Source organism: Crocodylus siamensis, chromosome 4 (assembly GCF_052110815.1).
Source record: "Crocodylus siamensis isolate JL-2025a chromosome 4, ASM5211081v1, whole genome shotgun sequence".
Lineage (NCBI taxonomy): Eukaryota > Metazoa > Chordata > Crocodylia > Crocodylidae > Crocodylus > Crocodylus siamensis.
The window spans coordinates 233,676,865-233,697,300 of record NC_143398.1 but is presented as its reverse complement, the minus strand read 5'-3'; the positions used below and the strand labels follow the sequence as shown (position 1 = coordinate 233,697,300).

The following is a 20,436-nucleotide window of genomic DNA, read 5'->3' as shown; positions in this document are numbered from 1 at the left end:
CAAAAGTACCCCAATCAATTAATTGAATTCCACTGAAAAGTGACATAGTTTAAATTATTAAAATAAATAAGTATTACTTACAAAAGTTGAATTTTCCAATAATAATGTGGTTGTATTTGTTTCTACATTCAGTTTAACAACATGTCCATTCCTATTTTTATACACCACTTCTGAATCTGCAACAACAAAGGTATTAACAATTAGCAAATACATTGAGTACTGAATATAACATTTGCAGAGAAAATGGGCATATTAAAAACAAGACTCTTAGAAGACCTACTACTACATTCAAATATGTTCAGACAGGCTATAGCGAGAGCATCATTTTTAAAGTCCAATTATATTGACTTTTCTTGAGATTATTAAAAAGACACCATTGTTTGTAGTATTGAGGTGATGTTGTAGCAGAGAAAGGGCACTGTGTTATCTGAAAACTGGTCTAAATCTATCCCAATCATGCAGCTAGTGCAATAAAAGGCACCACCACAAAAATCCTTGCAATTCACAACTGCTTGTGCAGTTTGTGTACCATATTTCATCAATTCACTCAGAAAAAAAAAGCTTCCATTCACTTCAATGGAATCACTGCTGTTAAGGTCAGTGAGTTTAATAGCACTTTTCCTACAAATTAAGTAAGTCTGATTACCCTCGAGTTCTCAAGTCTGATAAGTCTTACTCCTCAAGTGAACTTGTCTGTATTACAAATAGAACCATTAAATACATGGATGACCCTTGTGAAGGAAGGCTATTACATCAGCAAGGGTTTCTGGCCAAAAGCTGGGCATCTATTTCATTGCACGTTCTCATACAAGCACTTTAGTTCAATTTCTGTCCCATGCCTTTAAAAAAGTCTGATGACCAATAGCCTTTAGTCCTATCTTTAGGCTTTCCTTACTTGATTAATTAATAATACTGAGAGACTTCCCTCAGTTCCATAACTTCTGCTACTGAGTTATGATACTGTTGCGCTATATCGCTGTCAGGAGCACATGGCTGGATGGATTTCATTATATTAACTAAAAAAGGATTAAATGGAAGTACAATGTAATCTATTCAACTATGAGGATGTGCAACCTACTTAAAAACAATGCAAGTTCAATTTGAAACAGGAATAAATCTCTCTCCTGCTACTTGTCTTGTAAGTTACTATGGCCCCCTCCAGATGTTACATTTGTCGAGGGATACATGGTAATATACCAAGTGTTAAAAGGATTTGTACCAAGAAAAATGTGTCTGTTTCACTACCAAAAAATGGCAGATCCATAACAAAGCTGTTGATTCAAACTGTGAGTGCTTTGCTGTGGAAGGAGAAAGTTAATGTCCAGCCAAGTCTCTAACCCACTCCAGTCCCAGAGTGCTCTGGTGGTCCTTCCCCCACCCCGCCAACTTCCCCCAAGGCATGTAGTAAGCAGCTGCATCCCTGATAGCCCACCCAGAGGGAACTGTCAGGGCAACATGCAGGCTGCTCTGTCCCTGTGGCTGCTGGGGCAGAGGCTGCCTGGTCCCAGGTTCCCCCAGGTAGATAAGCTACCCAGCGTCATAAAACCACTACCCAGTGCTGTGTGGCCCAGGAATTCTTCAATAAGCCAACACATGGAGTTGTTTAGCACCAGTTTCCCAACAGTGGGTATCTTGTGCACTGGCCACCCAGCACTGGAAGAGGCACTGCAGTACTGGGAATCCCTCTGCTCTTGCAGTTGTCCAGAACAGCCCCAAGCCCTATGAGTCACGGGGGCAAACAGAGCTGCCTCCTGTTCCACAGGGTACTAAGAAACAGCCCTGGTTATGCAGTGAGGGTGAAAGGGTTCGCTGAAAGCAGCAGCCAGTTCTGATAAGGGCAGGTGTTATGCCCTCCATCAGCTCCTGCAGTGACCTGTAAGGAGCCCCTTCACCCTTGCCTCCATCTGGCAGCAAGGGTTATGGATCTGCCTGCAACTCAGAAACTATAAAGCATAAGGGTTATGGTTTAACCATCTTAACATCTCTAAGAGCTGCTGCTTAACATTTAGGGTGTATACTAGGGGTATGCAAAGCTTCAGTCGCCAATTTGGTTCAGAGAAGATTCAGCACGATTCAGAGTCAGAATCATCAAATCTGATTTGAATGAGGAGACACAAAAAACCCTCCAAATCGATTCAGAAAAGATTCAGAGATTTGGAAGGCAGTCTTTCAGGGGAACAGAAACTGAGACAAGGGAGGGGAGCAGGTAGGGAAAGACTGACATCTGTAGCTAGCAAGTGAGTGTGATCTTTCCCCGAGTCCCCTTCCAATCACTGTGCTCTGGGGGAGGGACCTAGAAACAGCATATAAGTCTCTGTCTGCAGTCTTTCTGTTCCTTTTGTGAGCTGTTTCTGCCTGAGCAACAATGTCTGAAATGTACTACTGGACTTCTTTGGCTTCCTACTCAGTCTCCTGCTAGTCTGTCTTCTTGGAAAGGATTGGATACAGCTTATTAATGATGCTTGCCTAGAATCCCTCTACTTATCCCTATCCAATCCATTTATTTCAACTTATTCCCCCCCCTAAAGTCTCTAATTTATTCTTGTTTGCCACACTTTTTAAAAAGAAAGCTGTGTTTTCCCTGGCAGTGTGATCCATCACTGTGCACAAAAGCACACACGACACACACACACACACACATACAGTAAACAGAGTAAACAGAGAATGAGAGATATTAGTTAGTTACAGATACATACAGTAACCAGAGAAGAAGATATATTAATGTTATTAATTACACACACATGCAGTAAACAGCGAAGAAGAAGAGATATTAATCAGACATACAGTAATCAAAGAAGAACCACTTTTCAGACAAGCATATGAATTTCACTTCATCAATCTCCTAGTAGATACAGAAACTCATGGACCCAATGTAGACGTTGGATTTATGACACGCTACAACTTGCCTGACATCTGACTCCCCAGGTAGCAGGTACCTCTCCACTTCTACCTGCTAACCCCCTGACCTCCCTGCCTGTCTCTCACCCCCTGACACCTCCATTTCCATTTTCACTGACTGGCTTTCTTGCCTGCATTGCATACTAGCCTCTGGCTTCTTTACTATTCCTTCTATCCAGGAAGAGCACATACACACCAACTAGATGCTTCCTCAGCCTGATGATGAGTTTTAAAACCCAAAAGCTTGTAAAGAAGAATTTCTCCAACTATTCAGTTGGTCTAATAAAAGATATCAGATTGACCCTAAGAACCTTGTCTGGGCTATGTCCTTAGATGAAGAGAGCTACAACGTACACTCCTTAACACACACAAGTGACACAAGTTTTGCTTTCAGCAGTTTGAGGTGCAGTTTCACAGAAACCCCTGCACCACTCTGCCTGAAATCGGGCAGGCCACCCTCATGCCTGAACAAGGGGCTATGTATGTGGCAGGACATGGTGGCCATTTAATGCCCCACTCTAGAGCTGGAGGCAGCATTTTAGTTTCTCACCAGCCACCAAGGGAAGAACATCTCCCTGCTGACCTCCTGTGCCAGGAATAAATTGGAGGTATAAGGAATGGGGCTATATGGGGAGGAGAAGGCCACACATCATCCTAGGCATGACCTAAACTATACCCTGCCAGGGTAGGAAGGCCTGGGTGGGACTGCTGGTGGCACGGAGCCCTAGGAAATGCCAGGACCATAAACTTCCCTGGTGAAAGGCGGGTAGGAGCAGGAGGCACATGATAATCTCCAGACCACAGAGTCCTGGCTGGGGAAAGCCCAGACCTGTAAGATCTGAGAGGCCTCAGGCTTACTGGCTGCAGTGGAGTTGTGAAGGTGAGAACAGGGGCTACCGTCTCTGCAGTTTTCACCCTGCTGCAATTTTTCAGACGCACAAAGTCACACATATCATGAGTTTTGCTTTGAACAGTTTGAGGTGCAGTTTCCCAGAAACCCTTGCACCCATCTCCTTGAAACCCAGCAGGCTTCAAGGACTCAGAAGGGCTTACCACCCTGTTATTTTAATCCAATTCTGCCAAAAAAATGACAACAGTGATTCCCCATTATAGTCTATGGCTGAATCACCAAATCTCTCCGAATCACTGCCAAATTTATTGAAGCTAATTTGGCTGAATCAGTCTGAATCAAATACTTCTCTATTTTCAATGGCCTAATGTGGACCTTTTCCACTAAAGTCACTGGAAATGTTTTTATTGACCTTAATAGATTCAGTATTCAGTCTTAATTTTGTATTTAAGTTTTGCCCATTGCTTTTAAAACAAACTTAAACTGCAATATAAGTTACAGCAATGGGTTCAATTGTAAAAGATTTTCACGAGATTTAACAATTAATCAAACATAACTGTCTTATTATAATAATCTGGAAATCAGAATTTATAATGGAAGTCCGAAAGTAGTGCTGCAGGAAAAGCTAAGAATATGATTCTGAACTACAAAAGAGCATCATTAAGTTACTGGGATGTCTGAGAACCTCACTGTATATTACTAAATGTTATGAACTAGTAAGCAGACATGATCTGGAAAAAAACAGGATCGCAGCACTGTAAAGTCCACTTTCCTTATTCATATAGAGCAAGTGTGGACAATTATTTTGGTTGGCAGGCCACTTAAGTCTTGGTGAGCCACATACAAAATAGTTCAGAAGATATTATTGTAACAAGTTACAGATAAAAACAAATCATATACTAAAAATCAAACATCTGCTGTAACATTTCAATTTTATTTTGAAACATAGTTTTGTCCTGATTCATGTTTTTTTTAGTTGTGTACATGGAGGCAATTGCATGGTAGCTCAAAATAAAGTGTCACTTTTGTATATTGTGTGCAGGGAGAAAAGGTATGGAGTGGGTGTGGGGGTATGTGTAGTGTGTGGGGAGCCTGGGAGAGGGGTGTGTGTGTGTGTGTGTGTGTTGGAGAGACTGTCCATGCATTAAGCCCTGGGAGTTGGGCTTCTCCTGCCAGGTCGGCAGATGGGTCAAAAGCAACTGAGAACTGAAGCTGTAGCCCCGCATGCTGGGATAGTAGCTGCCTGGCTCCAGCTTCCCCCACTACCCAGAGTGGTACAGCAGGGCAGAAGGAGGAGGAGGAGGAACGACTGGAGGTGGGGGGATTCAAGCGGTACCCAGGTGGCTGCAGCAGCAACAGCAGGAGCAGCTCCACTGGGAAGATGGATGTACTAGCCGGTGCCAGGGCCAGGACTGGGGCAGTGCCATTGGTGGGTGTGGGGCAGGTGTAGACTGCTGTGGACAGGGGTGGGTGCGTCTCGGCCTCATGCAGAGCATTGCAGGAACAGCTGCAGGCTGGATACAATCAATTGATGTATTTTGCCCATCCCTGATAAAGAGTAACACAGTTTAGTTTTTAGTGACTAGACAGAAATTCAGAATATATGATAGTAGTGAATGTCCTGTGGTATTTTTTGTAAAATTAATACAGGCTAATTAGGAGACTTTGCTAGTCTAGCATTAGATCTTGCCTGGGAAATTATGTGGCATTGACAGCATTTTGGTCAGTGTTACTAGGGCTGTGGTTAAGAAGTAAAATTTAGGAAGGTTGTGAGGTGTGGAATTAATAGTTGCAGTTCAGAAAAAGGAAGAAAATACAGTTCTAATAGGAAGTAACAATCCTTTGTAGGCAACCATTGTTCGATTTTTCCTTGCAGATTAGTAATATCTTCATAATGTGTTGAAAATACTATAAACATCTGTTGTGTCTCTTTCCACAAAAGCACTTAAAGGCCATAGTCAAACCTACAGGTCAACCTATGCTAAATTTTGCACAGAAAAACAGCGCTAGCCCCAAAACCTTATTATATATTTCTGGAAAAAATCAGGCACGGGGTTGAGGAAACAGTTCTTCATTTCACCTTCTGTATTAATTGTCATAGGCTTTGTTTTTTTTGGTTTTTTTGTTTTTTTAACTTAGATGTTCCATTAAGGACTATATTTTTTTCTGTGTTCATACAGTGCTGGACAATAGATATGAGTGAAGCACTACAGTAATACAAAGAGTAGATCCTGAATACAATGATACCTGACTATATCATCCTTTATTTAATTACTATGCCTCCCATTCTATGTCCATCAGGCAACCAGGACTTCAAAGATTTAGGCTAAGTACAGAAAGTCAAAAAAAGCTCAAGGCTGAATTGATTCAGTATTTGTAGTTTAGTCTAAACTGCAGAAATTGGACCAATAAGCAAACAAACAGACATTCACTTTTGATTCAGGAAATGCAACCAACCACATGACTGTAGTGGCTCAGGCCAGAAGCCGGGGAGCACTAGAGCACACCAGCCAAAGGGAAGGGAAGAGAGAAGCCCCCCAAAGCATCCTGCCCTTCCCTGCTCAAGTGTAGGGGGCATGGCCAGACCCCAATCTGGAGCTAGCTGGAGGGTCTGCCTGGGCAGAGGGGAGGGATGGCTGCCAGGCTGAAGAGGAATTGGGTTGGGAAACTATGTTTTGAAATAAAATTGAAATATGTTACAGTAGATGTTTGATTTTTATTATATGATTTGTTTTTTATCTGTAACTTGTTACAATAATATCTTCTGAACTATTTGAATTAAAAAAAGCTTAAATAAGAATAGTTCTCTCTCTGAAGTGAGCATTAAACAGCTCAGCTGTGTGTTCACTTCCACTTCCTCCTCCCCCCCCCACCAATCTCTGGGATTTGCAGTCCACAATCATGGTAACAGGACTCCGCAGGGTTGCTCATCACTTCCTCTTCCTGATTCAAGGTGCCTGTGGGATTTGTAGTCCACGGCTGCAGCCAGCAGTAAGTTTAGCAGGGCAGGGTAACTTCATAGTCAGGGAAGTAGAGTTTAACCCCTTTCCCTGTCCCCACACCTCAGTCAGAGTTTGCCTGGGGGACCAGTGAGCCTTCCCTCATTGTTCCTGCTAGGAGCAGAGGGGCAGGGCCAGCCCTGCTCTCTGGAGCAGACAGCACTGCTGAACCCAGGACTGCAAAGCATGCTGAGGGACTCTGATTGAACTTGAACCAGGAAGAGGGCTCACACAGAAGTTTCATAAACTGGTTTGACCTAAATCAGGTATGTCTGATACTACATTCAACCAGGTTTATCTTAAACCAGCTTCAGCCATTTTGAAGCTGTTTATGTGTACTGAACTTCTGTTCTGTTACAGGTTTAAACTAGTTTCGATCACTTAACTGGTTTGTGTGCAACTTCTGCCCCCAGCCTTAAAGCTCAAACCTATAGGGACTTTAACACACAAGTAATTTAATTCACATAACCAAATTAAAATGCAAGTTACATGTAAGGTACGGCATGTGAGATAATTCAAGAAGCTTATCTTTATTTTCAAGTTACAAGGGCTTGTTGTACTAGTGAACTGGGGAGCCAGAACTTCTCAAAGAATGAACTTTCCTGGACATTGAATTCACCTCTCAAACTCACAGTATTGTATCTATCTATTGGGTATAATAATACTTAACTCAATGGATGAAAGTACAATAAGTTTGCACAATAAGTTTTGAGCGCTTTGAGATCCTCATATAAAATGATAGATAAAATAAAAATGCCATGAAAATAATGAATGTAAGTACAGTAATCAAGGCTAATCACTGTTAATCTGTGTGTCAATCCAATGAATGGCACTCAGAATGATAAAGAGCACTTCTCAGACTGGATAATGGAGCAGTTGATGGCCACTCAACATAATGACGAATTTTTGATTGATAACTTGAATGTAAATAAGAATGCATATTCATTTAATATTGTTATTATTTATTTTTAATCAGAGGGCAAAACAGTCATAGACAGGGAAAGGACACAGCCCTTTGATATCTAGATTTTTTTTTTTTTTTTATAAAGTTAGCTCATAGCTGATTATTATTTTTACTTTCCTGGTACCAAATAGGTTTGAGGTCCATCGCTCCATACACACACTCACACACATGCAGAGGCAGAGTTCCTGCCTCAAAGAACTTCTAATCTAATATGAAACAAAGTGTCATGGATGAGTAGGATGACCCATAATATAGATTCATAGATTTGCAAGGCCAGAAGGGACCTTGGAAGATGATGAGATCATGTAGTGTGGTTCTTGCACAAAATGGTTGTTCCTAGTGACTTCAAATAGTCTGAACATTGTTTCATAAACTAGCATCTAGATTGTGAGAGGCCTCACACAGATGCACAAGAGAATAAGGGCTCCAAATGTTGTTTCTGCCTTGCTTTGAAGCCGTTATTGCAGACTAATGATACTTTCTCAATCTTTCTAGACTCATTAGACAAGACACACTCCTCAGAAAATGCCAGCTTTTAGCTTTCACTCAATGTTTTACTGTGGAAAAATAATAGGGTAATTTTTCTATTGCAAAGAATTAAAAAAGGTCAGAATGTTTTGGATCCTATAAATTCCTATTTGAAATCTCTCTGTTTATTTTGTGAATCATGTGCAGGTGTTTGTAACCCTAGAGATGCTAATATTTCATAGCATCATTCCTGTATCATTCTTCAGGGGTCAGTTCTTTAATTCAGTACCATTTAATATCTTCAGACCTACCACAGATGGCGACAGATCTTTGCTTGTAAAGTTTGCAGATGACAGAGATTGCTGGGGTAACAACAAAAGATAGGGTATTTTAAGCTGTCTAGTTAAATGGTTACTATCCAAAAATATTAATACAGCTAAATGTAAGGTAATACACCTGGCAACCAGGCATGTAGGATGGGAATCTCTGTCCTGGACAGCAGTGACTCAGAGAAGAACTCATGGTCCCACCTTAATAACCACTCTCAGCACAGCATAGTGGCAAAAAGGACTGATGAAATCCTCAGGTATATAAAAGGGATATTATATAGAACAAAAGTTCCCAAACATTTTAGTCAACTGTCACCAATTGCGACACCTCTTCTCTTTGCATCACATTTTTACTGGAAAGGTATGAAGTCCAGTATTACACACACCTCAATGACTGCAGTGTCACGGACTATTGGTAGTTCACAGACCACAGTACGGGGACTACTAATATCTAGTAAGGCAGCGGTTTCCAGTCTGTAGTACAGGTACCACCAGTGGTACACAGACAACCTGTCAGTGGTACACATTAACAGATTTATTATTATTACTTTATATGGCAAAAATTTGCTGGCAGTACTTAAGGTTGAACTGAATTTTGCTGGTGGTACTTAAGGTTGTATCATTTTAAACTGGTGGTATACAATCTGTCAGAGTTTGCAGTAGGCTACTAATCTTGCATCTCTACAGAGAGTTGGTTGAACCACTGCTAGAATACTGCGTCCATTTCTGGTGTCCACACTTCAAGGAGCTGAACTGAGAGATAACTTACCACTACATATAGCTACATGCCCGTGGAAAAAGATGCTTTACAGCGAGGGAATGGAGTGGTCTTATGACCTTGCTGACAAGGGTATAAACAGATCCAAGACCTCAAAGTTACAGTTAGAGAATTCAACCTTGAAGCAATATCCAGTTTTCTGACTGAGAGGCTAAACATTAAAACATCTTGTCAGGGGAGCTGGTGGACTCACTGTTGCTCAGGGTCTAAAACATTTTTCCAGATATGCTTTATGGAAGCCATTGGGAGAAATCCTTCAGTCTGATAGTATGTGAGAGGTGGGAAACGTCAGGCCAGATGGCTGCAGTGGTCTCTTCTGGCCTTGGATTCTAGGGATTTAACTTAATCTATTGATCCTCTTCCTTCCTGAATCCAATGTGCTCATAGCATTTGTAGCACTTGTCACATTTGTAGCCCTGAATTAAGACCATGATTATAAACGCATCTCATGCTTCAGGGCTTCAGCTTGTGAGGTTAGGAAGGAATCTCTTTACCTAGTAACTGATTTGTCTCCTTGTCCCTTGTTTCTAAGCTCCTGACCCACTATCTCTGCCATGTCAAAGATTGGCTTCTGATAGGGATTGGATAGTGAAAGGGGTTGGCTAGCTCCCTAGTTTGCTATAGGTTCTCTTTTTGGATATGTGGCAGGTATACCTGCCTCTCATAGTCAGGGTCATACCAACCACCATATCTGGGGCTGGAGGGTTAGCCAAGGACTATTTTTTTGCTTTCCCTGAAATCTATGCTATGGTTAAACTGCTGGGACCATCTTAACATATCTCATCTATTCAATTCCTTTGCCATTTCAGGGGACCTCAAGCATCAGCAACACATGGGTCTCTCCTATCTTCTGCCTGTGACATATATGTATTTCTAACCAAACCAAGACTTTGAGTTTGTTATAGGACACTGAGTGAATCTTAGTGGCCTCTAACATACAGGAAGACAGACATGGTCAGTTGACATTTTGGGCAGACATACCACAAATTAGCCCTGCACCCTATTTGAGTGCCACACTGATTTTTTTTCCCCTTACCTGTCTTGTGCTCACTCTTCTGCTCCCTGGCCAAGCTGCTGCTCTGCTTTCTGATGCCTTCCCAATATGTCACTGTGCTGCCTGCCCTCTCCCAATCTGCCATGTGTCACACACACAGGCTCCTTGTTCCACTTGTGGCACCCGTGCCTCAGGTTGGCAACTCCTGGACTAGATATGCTAATGGTTTCTCTAACCTTAATTTCTGTGACAGTACAAAATAGTTCATAATAACTGACTCAAATGATTATTGTTCACCGTCACGTTGGCCTTAGTCCCCTGTACTGACTCTAATAGGATTCCACATTGTTGCTGGGGTATGCCTGCCCAAGGTCATTGGGGCTCCAAACAAACACATGGCTAGAGATCCAGTTGCAGATTCTGGGTGCTTGCCACTATTTTGTCTTGCAGAGAGACTTGGCACTTCTGTCTGCCAGCCGAGTGGTTACATCTCAAATTTCCCTGTTAAAAATACCCATATAATCACTGCAGCACAATTAATTCACTTGAGTCAGTAATGTCTGTGTTATGCAATATTATATAATCCAGCATACTGTAGTGATAAAACTAGAGCCTATTCTACCATCACAAGGTCAAATGCTTAAACTGAGTAACCTGATAATTGTATTGCTGTGCACATTTTTCAAAGGCAACTGTATTTTACCCAACGGGCAAATCTCGGAGGGCAAGATGTGGGACTCAGGAGTTTTGCTTCTTTGCCACCTAATTTATAATAGTAAAACTTAGCACATAAATAGAGTATTTAATCTTTAAAGCACTTTATACATGTTAACTATTTATCATTGGCATTTCTGAGAGATGAAGCAAACTGTGTTTCGTACACATGCGAACATTTTACTAAACATGTCACAAAAAGCATTTGTTTTAAAGTCCATGGGAGGTAGAAACAAATGGCACATCTAAAACAGAGGTACAGAAATGTATGTTACAGGACTAGGTAAAAGTATACATGTGCAAGGTCTGTTGGAACGTTTGCACCAGCTGTTCATACGGATACAGTTTTTATGTTCTGTCAAAGTCCATACGTGACTTTAGGTGCTGGTTTTGGTTTTATTTTTTTTTAACTGTTATTTATTTGTTTTCTCTCCTCCTACCCAGACATGCTCAAACTTCCCTCATTTTTACAACTTTTCAAAACCTTACTTCAAATGTACATTAAGGTGGGACAGGGGTCTGTCAGTCTTATTGAGGCAATTGAAGAGGCATCCCTGCTGCAACTAGCCACCTGACTGCCGCTAAGAGTGGGGTAAGAAAAATCATTTTATAAAGAACGATGACAAGTTACAAATACTGAACCGTCCCCGCCTGAAAATTCTGGTTAAGACTTCAATGTATAATACCCATTCCAGCTGAGCCAGCCGCTCACCCTTGGCACTGTCAATTATAATACAGCATGATGGAATCCCATAGTATCAACGATGCTAGCTTGGTAAGCAGTGGATGAAAGAAAGTAGCATGGGACTGTTAGAGTTGACAGTGCCAATTCTGAAAGTAAAACAGGTCAGGCAAAAGCAAAGCAATTAGCCAGTGAAAACCTCAGAATCGAATTGTCCTACAAGGCTGCCCAGGTATAAAAAGAGTCTCTTCCACCCCCCATACAAAGAAACAAAGTAGTATTTGGATCTGGATAACAAACTCATGGCAAGGAATAAGAAGCATTGACAAAACTCTAACTATCGTCAGTGAGGCCAGGATTTAACCCTCAATATGTGAGAAGATCCACTGCTGGCAGCTCGCAGAGTTGTAGGCGATAGTCACCATTTGGAGAAAAAGGAAGAAATGGAAGATACAGGAAACAGATGTAGTCATGGACCATGCATTCATTTGAAAACCAGATGAAGAAGATCCTTCATAAAATACAATGCTGTGGGACAGAAAGGAGTACATTAAAGAATATGAACAATTTGTTGCAAATGCTAACAATCCATATTATTCCAGTCTGTCTGTTTGCTGGAAGAGCAGATTGCAAAATGCTTAGGGAACAGTGGATGGGGAAAGCTAAAGTCATTAAATCCAATTGAAATTCACATAAACTATTCAAATTATATTTCTGGATGCAGATTTCAATATCACGAGCATAGCCCTCACACAGTGATGCAATTACAAAATATATAAGAGGCACAGTCCCAAGTATTTCTCAGCTAGGGAAGTATTTTTACATTAATAATTTTACCAGGACACTTGCTCATATGTTATGCTTTTCTGTCTATGTTTCCCCTTGTGCCATGCAGCTAAAGCTTAGAGATGTGCCTGGGAAAAATGGCAATGCACTGACAGCATGAAAAATGAGGTTCACCAGTTCTAAAGGTTCTGTTAACTGTTAGTGTTATTGGCAGGAGACACAGGTCTGCAGTGTGCCTGGCCGGATGTGCATTGTTCCATTAACTGTCAAAGTTAAAGGCAAAATATCACAAAATGCAGAGGAATAAAATCAGAAATCCTGCCATGTACTTTTAACATGCACACTGATGCATGCACACATATTTAAGTTAAAAAAAAAAATCTGCAAGTGCTTCTCTATCCTTACTTACTGTTTTTTTTCAATACTGTGCCAGGTCAATGCTACAGAATTGATTTTCAGGCACTTGCAGTTCCCACTGGCTTCACCTGACATTGCAGATGCTCAGCCTGAACATCAAACACTTTTTAATTCTAATTGAAAGCAATTTACTATTTAAAGGGAATAATGGGTCAGATTCCATTCTAAGTTACACTGCTATTGCTCAAAATAAGGTTAGTGGAAATACATAACTGGAAGAAATATAGTTTGGTCCCAAATCTATGTTGTCTTTATTTCCAGGTATAAATTAATACATGAAAATCAAGGTATAAAATGGATTGGTTTTCAGATAATTAGTATTAGCATCTCAACTCATATTTCATTGTGCTCAAGCAACTCTTCCAGTATTTTGAATTACACAATAGGTGCAAAAGGACATATTCTCTGATATGCCAAAATAAACCTAACAGAATTAATCTAATCCACTCCAGACCTCAACTATATGCCACTTCTTAGTAAATGGAATTGGTTGCATAGTGCTATATTCTGGGGGTTATTTTTCAAACACCGTGCATCTGGAGCCTGTAGAAGAACAGTTTGCATCTTTATGGGAGACAACACATTGAAAAACATGGTTCCATTTAGACAATGGAGGTTCGAAACGCATTATTTTCTGAACAAGGATAAGTATGGCTCCACAGAGGTAGTAACTTAGAATCCTCTTCTTACCAGCTAGTCACTTAGCCTCTTTCCCACAATAATCCACAGAACTCTATTCTTGGACACTACCCAAAAATGCAGCTCTTGGAAGAAGAACTGAGAAATATTCAGCCTTACTCAGTAGTAGGAACTGTATTGACTGATGGTGAGCTAAGCAGTGCTAACTGTGAGCAACAATGTCAGAATCGGGGAACAAAAATGCATTACTTTATTGGATACTAAATACCATGGACTAAACAAAAAGGATGGTTTCATGACTCCTTTTAATCTTACTGGTGTCTCCCCTAAGCCCTCAGTATTTCACAGGTAACGATGATCCTTTCCCTTCCGAATGGTCTTGTTCTTTTACATAATTAGTTTATTTATTCAGCTGAACTTCTCTTGCTTTGAAACTATGCCTGATAAATTTGCTTTGCTCCTAGTTTACAGTCCTCTTCTACCCCCTTAAAGGCACAGACAGAAATGCCATTTGTTGCCCCCGTGACCCTTTGAAAGTGCTCTACAGTCATGCCCTAACAGACGTGCATGGCTGCAGAGCAATCTGATCACGTGACAAGTTGTATGAGGGTTCAAATGAAGGCGCTCAAAAGCAGAGCACCTTCATTAACTTGTGTCTGCTCTGGTGGCCAGGCTGAGGCAGCCCAACTCTGCTCCCACTGCTTTCTCAGGATGGGAGAGAAGAAGCTTGGGCTGGTGTTTGCCCTGCCTGTGCTGCGGATGGGCAGTGGGGGCAGCTGGACTCCAATCCACCCACCTACATTCCAGCACAGGTTGAGCAAACACCAGTCCAAGCTCTCTCTACTCTCTCCCCCCACCACCATCTTCTATCCTGAGATAGCACTGTAGCAAGGTGGGGAGGAGGTAGGAGAGAGGAGGAGGGGGCGGGAGGAGCTAGGGGAAGAGATTGCCAACACACAGCCTCTTGCTGGATATGTTCCAAATTGGAGCTTGATCCCACACCCTCCTGACCCAACAGCTAACATCTGGTGGGTTGGGAGGATCTGTCTAACTCATGGTGCTTTCTGAGAAGTGCCATGAGTTAGATTGGGGAGCTGCACTTCTGTCTGCTCCTTAAGTGCCTGTTCTCTTTTACATGTAGAGTTAACATGTCATTGTGTTAAAATTGGTGCTTAGCTTAGGCTGCACTTGCTTTTCCCCCAGACTTGAAGAAGGGCACTTTGTGCCTGAAACTTGTCTAACAGCGCTCCCACCTATACAGTTGATTCAATAGCTACAGCACCAAAAAAGCATACATCTTGGACCACCACAACTACAGAAGTAACAAAAACTAGTTTTAGATTGTTTACTGAAGCTGTTGTCTATTTCAGTACCTAATTCTAAACCATAGTGCTGTGGAGTTGCTCCCCATGGTTGCTATGTTCCCTTTTTTTTCTTTTTTTTTCTTTTTTTTTTTTTTTTAACATTTCCCAAGTTAACTTTCATAGTTTTCTCCCCAACCTGAAATCCAAGATTTACCAATATCAGAGCAACTGAGCTGAATCTAAGGTTAATTTTTGCAATGATACTGGTTCATTTGCTCTCTGAGCCAATATTTTGTCATTATTATTACCATAGTAACTAGATGCACAGCCCTGCTGTGATAGAAAATTGTACAGCTGTATCATGACAGACAACCCCTGCTCCAAAGATTTTACATTCTAAATGGAAAGAAGATAAGGAGTGATAGGGAAAGATGGAGAAGTAGCAAAATTTACCTGTATTTTACAGGAAAAAAATAGAAAGAGGTGTCCAATATAATTGTTCTACAAACCCACCTCAGTTCTACGGAAGTATTCCAACGGATTCCAAAATTGCCATAAACTGTTAGGAAAAAAGAATGCTAATTGTGCATCTCAACTAAAAGCCAGCCAGTCATGAACGAGCCAGCTGTGGAGGCACAAAGGTAACAAAGTACTGTGGCAGCTCCATACAACTCTGAGGTACATGATTAGATGTGACAATGCTGCTTGAGCAGAAAGTGGAAGTACAATCCTTAAAGTTGTATAGTAGACACAAAAAGGAGCAAACACAGAGAAACAGACACATAAGTATTAGGTACAGAACGCTGGAAACCATCTCACTGGCACCCAGAGAGCTTGTGAACACCTGGAAACAGGGGTTAATATTGACAGGACAGGGAGACTTAATCCATCATATGAATTTTGCATCAATCCCAAAGAGAATATTCAATTACATGTAATGTTCACATTTCAGAATCTAGTTTCTAACAGATCTTTAAAAGTCATCTGAAAAACTCAGCAGATTGTAAAGGAAAACCTTTCTAATTAGTAAATCTATAGTCTGACAGAATTTCTGAGATTACCTTGATCCTCACCTTTGCAGAAGTCTGCAGTGACAATAGGAGAAAGAAACAAAAGTCCCCATTGTTAAACCTCCTGAAAAATAATCCAACTTCTCATTAAATATTCACAGCAATAGAAATGACTGTCAACGCTAGTGTGAAAACCAATTTGGATGAACATACACTTAGGTTTGGATTTTTTTCAGGATAACAAGGTTTTGTTTCATGATAAATACTTTGGAAGATTTATAGAGCTAAATCGTCAATGGATATAAATCAGGGTATGATTGAATCGACTCTAGTGGAGAAATGTCATGTTAGTAGTATACAAATATACGTATTTTACAGAATATGGAAAGCATGGTCTTGTCAGCAGAGGACTGAAGTTAATTCCTCCATCCGTACAAATAAGTTATTGAAAATCTCAGCCAAAGTCCTGAATGCACGACATATTTCCACTAGTATAATTTACACTAGTTTTATAAAATGATGTTAATTACACATGGCCCAGAGCACACACAGGAGCAGCTCTCTGGAGGATTACACACTTCTCACTGGTGAGAGCAGATAATGGCCTAGGTCAGGGGTTTTCAACCTTTTCTAAGGGGTGTACCCCTCTTGGTGGGTACCCCTTCCACATGTGGAGCAGGGAGAGTCCCCGGTAGGTGAATGCGGAAGGGTACCCGCTGCTTCCCAAGTACCCCCTTCTCAGCACTGCTGCCATGTACCTGTTGGGGCCTTCCCAAGTACCCCCAGGTGTACGCGTACCCCTGGTTGACAACCCCTGGCCTAGCTGCTGATAGAAAACAGCTACCCTAGGATAGCTGCACACACACAACACTTACATTGATGTAGTTTTATTCCTGATTTTCTCCTACAGTAATTCTAAGAATTCAAATGTATGGCATTGATTTAAATCTCTTTGTCTTAGAATCATAGAAAAGTAGGGCTGCAAAGAATGCCCATATGTCATCTAGTTCAACCCACTACCTGTTTTAGGATAATCCCTATCCAAACCACCCTACACAAATACATTGTCTAACCTCTTTACAAAACTACACAGGCAACTTCGGCACAACACAACGTGGGCAGCTGGTGCCTCTCGAGTTTGGGGGGACACAACTGGGGGCGGTCCTCAGCAGCCAGCCACAAAGCACACCAGTGGCACAGCGGTGGCAAAAGTGGCACCAACGCTTCTGTCACCGACGTCCCACCAGCAGACACAATTTCAGGAGGAGCACAAGCACTGTCTGTGCCTCCCTACCAGCTGAAGCACTCACTCTCAGGGGGACACCCCCACTCTCAGAGGAGGCACATGTCCCCCCCCCATACCTCCCTCCTCCCCACGTGTCACCTATGCAACTCAAGACATAACACCCTAACCTGCCGCAGGTAAAGAAGGAGGAACATAGAGGTCAATATCCTGCTGTTATAAAGGTTGTTAATATACACTTGAGAGAAACCAGGAAAAGGCCCACATCTGCTACAAAGGAAGACAAAACCTCCCACAGTCCATGCTTCCTTCCTGACCCCAAATATGATGATCAGTTTAATGCTAAATCAGAGGGACAAGATCCTCTAGCCAGGAACCTCCAGGTCATAGTCCCAGCTGGAACACTAGCACACCTCAGTCATAAGCCCAGCCTCAGCTGCTGCCAACACCCAGTGCCTCTGAGGAAGGCTAAACAGAACCCCAACAGCTGAAGGCCAGGGGTAGCAGCAGAGGGCCCGGGGTTGAAATATTCTCTCCCATGCAGCGTCAGCACAGCCCAGAAGTGTAGAAAATAACCATAATAGGCCATATTCATATCTAACCCTAGATCATCCCTGATCAGTAGCTATCCAACCTCTTCCTGAACACCTAGTTCCTTCAACCTCGCCCCATTTGATTTGCCTTCTCATCAATATCATCACATGGCTTTTGGATAGATTTGTTACCTCCTTGAAGACTGCCTCTTCCTGTTTTTGTGGTTTTTAATAAATCTCCACCCTTATTCTGGTGCTGCATCTTTCACTTTTCATCTTCATCTGCATTCTGCTCTGCTATCTTCTTGCACCTGAACCAGGTAACAAGTGTATGTGTTTTTGATGTACAAAGCAACATGACTACCTTTTCTCCCAATCTTGTCCTTCCAAACCAAAATGTAACCCTCAATCTTGACATTTCAATCATTAGATCTGTCCCATCAAATCTCTTTGATACCAGTCTGGTCATAGTTCTTTTCAAAGGCTGCTGTTTATTTCCCATACTTCTCATATTTGTACACATACATAAGACATATTTTTCATTTTGACCTACTTGTTTCCCTTTTGCTTTGCTTGCTCCTGTCCTGTGGCTCTGTGCCCCTTCCAAGAGTTGAGTTGCTTCTTCCACTCCTTTCCCCTCTGGATTGTTTGGCTTGTCCCCCATGGAAACTGGTGCCATATGTCTATTCTTTTCAACTTTGGTATAAAGACTGACTTGATTGCCACTAACATAACACATATGCAGATACAAGAGGCTTACACAAAAGTGCCTAAAAACTCCATATCTCACTGATATTCCAGCATACCAGTCCTAATCTCGCTTTCTGTGCTTCACATCACAGGACTTTTATTTTTGCAGGCGGTGAGGAGGAGAGGGGTAGGAGCTAAAATGATGGACATGCAGAAAGTTTTGCCAAAAGTCATAAGGTAAGTGGTTACAGCCCCCTTCTCGAGTGGGGCCAGGGCCTTGGGCGACCACATACATAATGCCTCTGCTTCACATCCTCACCTGGAAATTGTGGACAGTACAAAATCTGTTTAGTCTATTTTGATTGTAAAGCAGAGCAGGGGTCTTCATTATGTCAAGTGAGCACCCAGAATGGTTTAGTTTATGGCCCCCTGATAAGCAAGGATCCTGGTTTTCTCTAATAAAAAAAAAAAATCCCCATTTTTCAGTTAAAAAAATAACCCAACTAAAATATAGATATATAGTGGTGTTTCATTTTAATCATGGAAAAATGTAGGTTTGAGGTTACTTTTTTAAAACTGAAAAATCAGGATCCCTTCTGATAAGATAGGCATTGGACCCCTTGTTTAAGTTTCCAGGGCTTCTTCCCACTTCATAGCTCAAGCAGTTTAATTTATCCCAACTGCTACAAATGAAAGGTAACTGCTGCCTAATCCCATTAGGTGAGTGGTGATTGGAACAATGTGATTGATGTCTCAATGGTGACCTTTGGCACCTACAGAGGTATAGAAGCACCTAAGTACATAGGCTGCAGAATGGGGTGGGCCACCCCTGGCCATGGCCCGGCCAACTTTTAGCACGTTAATTTACAAAACCCACAAATGTCTGGTTAAAACCAGATAGCCATTTCGGGGTTTTTTTTGTTTTTTTATCTATATAGCCAGCTAAATTAATGTGCTAAAAGTTGGCCGGGCCATGGCCCGGGTGGCCCACCCTGTTCAGCAGCCTATACCTAAGTATTCCTGAGCATCTAACCCCCAGTAGCTAGCAAAGGGCTGCTTAGGTGTTCCTGTGATATTCCTAATAGAATCGAGCTGAACACTGTACTAACTTCTCTGCAGTAATTTTCTGATTCTGTTTGCTTAAGTAAAATTCAACTTTGCAGTACACACAGCAGTGTTTGCAGGACAGGGTCCTTCATTTTCTTCTATTTCATATTTTTGTAATAGGAAAACATAAGAGGAGGTTGACACTTTGCTGTCAACACATATGTCAATCAGCCTTTGCTGCACTAAATATTATTAGAACTGCAGATGGCATTTTCATTAAATTGATTATAGAAAATGTCATGCTAATTAAAACAGAGAATGCTTTCCAATTTAATGAACAGGAGATGCTAGACAAATCTTTGTCTAATTAAGTGTTTGCTAATTAAATAAAAGTCATTTACAAAGATATTACAGATACAGATGAAATTTCAATATCGCCCAGTATCTCCTCCATCAACTGAAAATCAAGGAGGTCTATTGCCTTTTAAAATTCAGGATGTGGGCAAACAAACAGGTTACCTTAAGATAAGTTATGTTGTGAATTTGCAGCAAATCAGACACTCCGCAGTAACGGCCTGCATGCACGCTTTCACCCTACTGTAATTGTGATGTAGCTTACATCTCCATCGAAATGGAGCCCTTTTCAAAGTCTCTCAGCAAAAACTTGCTTTCCAATCCTGGTTTCTAACTAAGACAAATTCACAGGAATCCTCCAACTCTTCGATGACTACTAGTTTTCACAAACCCTTTATTGTACAAGTATACAAAAGCTGAATGAAGTAAAAATCTTAGCGATGCCAGTACTTCAGAACGAATAGAGTAGGGAGACAGCCCACACAAGATCAAATAAATCCATTAAGAACTGGTATTTGAAGCAAGGTTTTAAAAGGTAAACATATACAGGGCAATCCAATTAAGGTACAGGTAAAATAGCAGTTTTCTTTGCACTGGAAGGGTATAAACACAAAAGCAGGCATGGAAGAAGAGTGGAAACTGTATGCAAGGTTTGGCTGGATGTTACAGGATGAAAGCAACGTACGGAAAAACGTAGACTTGCTGGGACAGAAGCTCAGCGGGTGTAACTGGCCATC

General features: G+C 41.5%; 1 protein-coding gene across 2 annotated transcripts in view; it reads right to left on the bottom strand.

Moving 5' to 3' along the window:
• The window catches only part of DPP10 (dipeptidyl peptidase like 10), a 480,192-nt gene that overhangs the window by 248,346 nt on the left and 211,410 nt on the right, over positions 1-20,436 (bottom strand). For both annotated transcript variants that reach the window (XM_090045899.1, XM_090045898.1), the window contains exon 4: positions 82-176. In XM_090045899.1, coding sequence (XP_089902025.1) covers positions 82-176 — 95 coding nt within the window. The remainder of the gene's footprint in view (positions 1-81; positions 177-20,436) is intronic.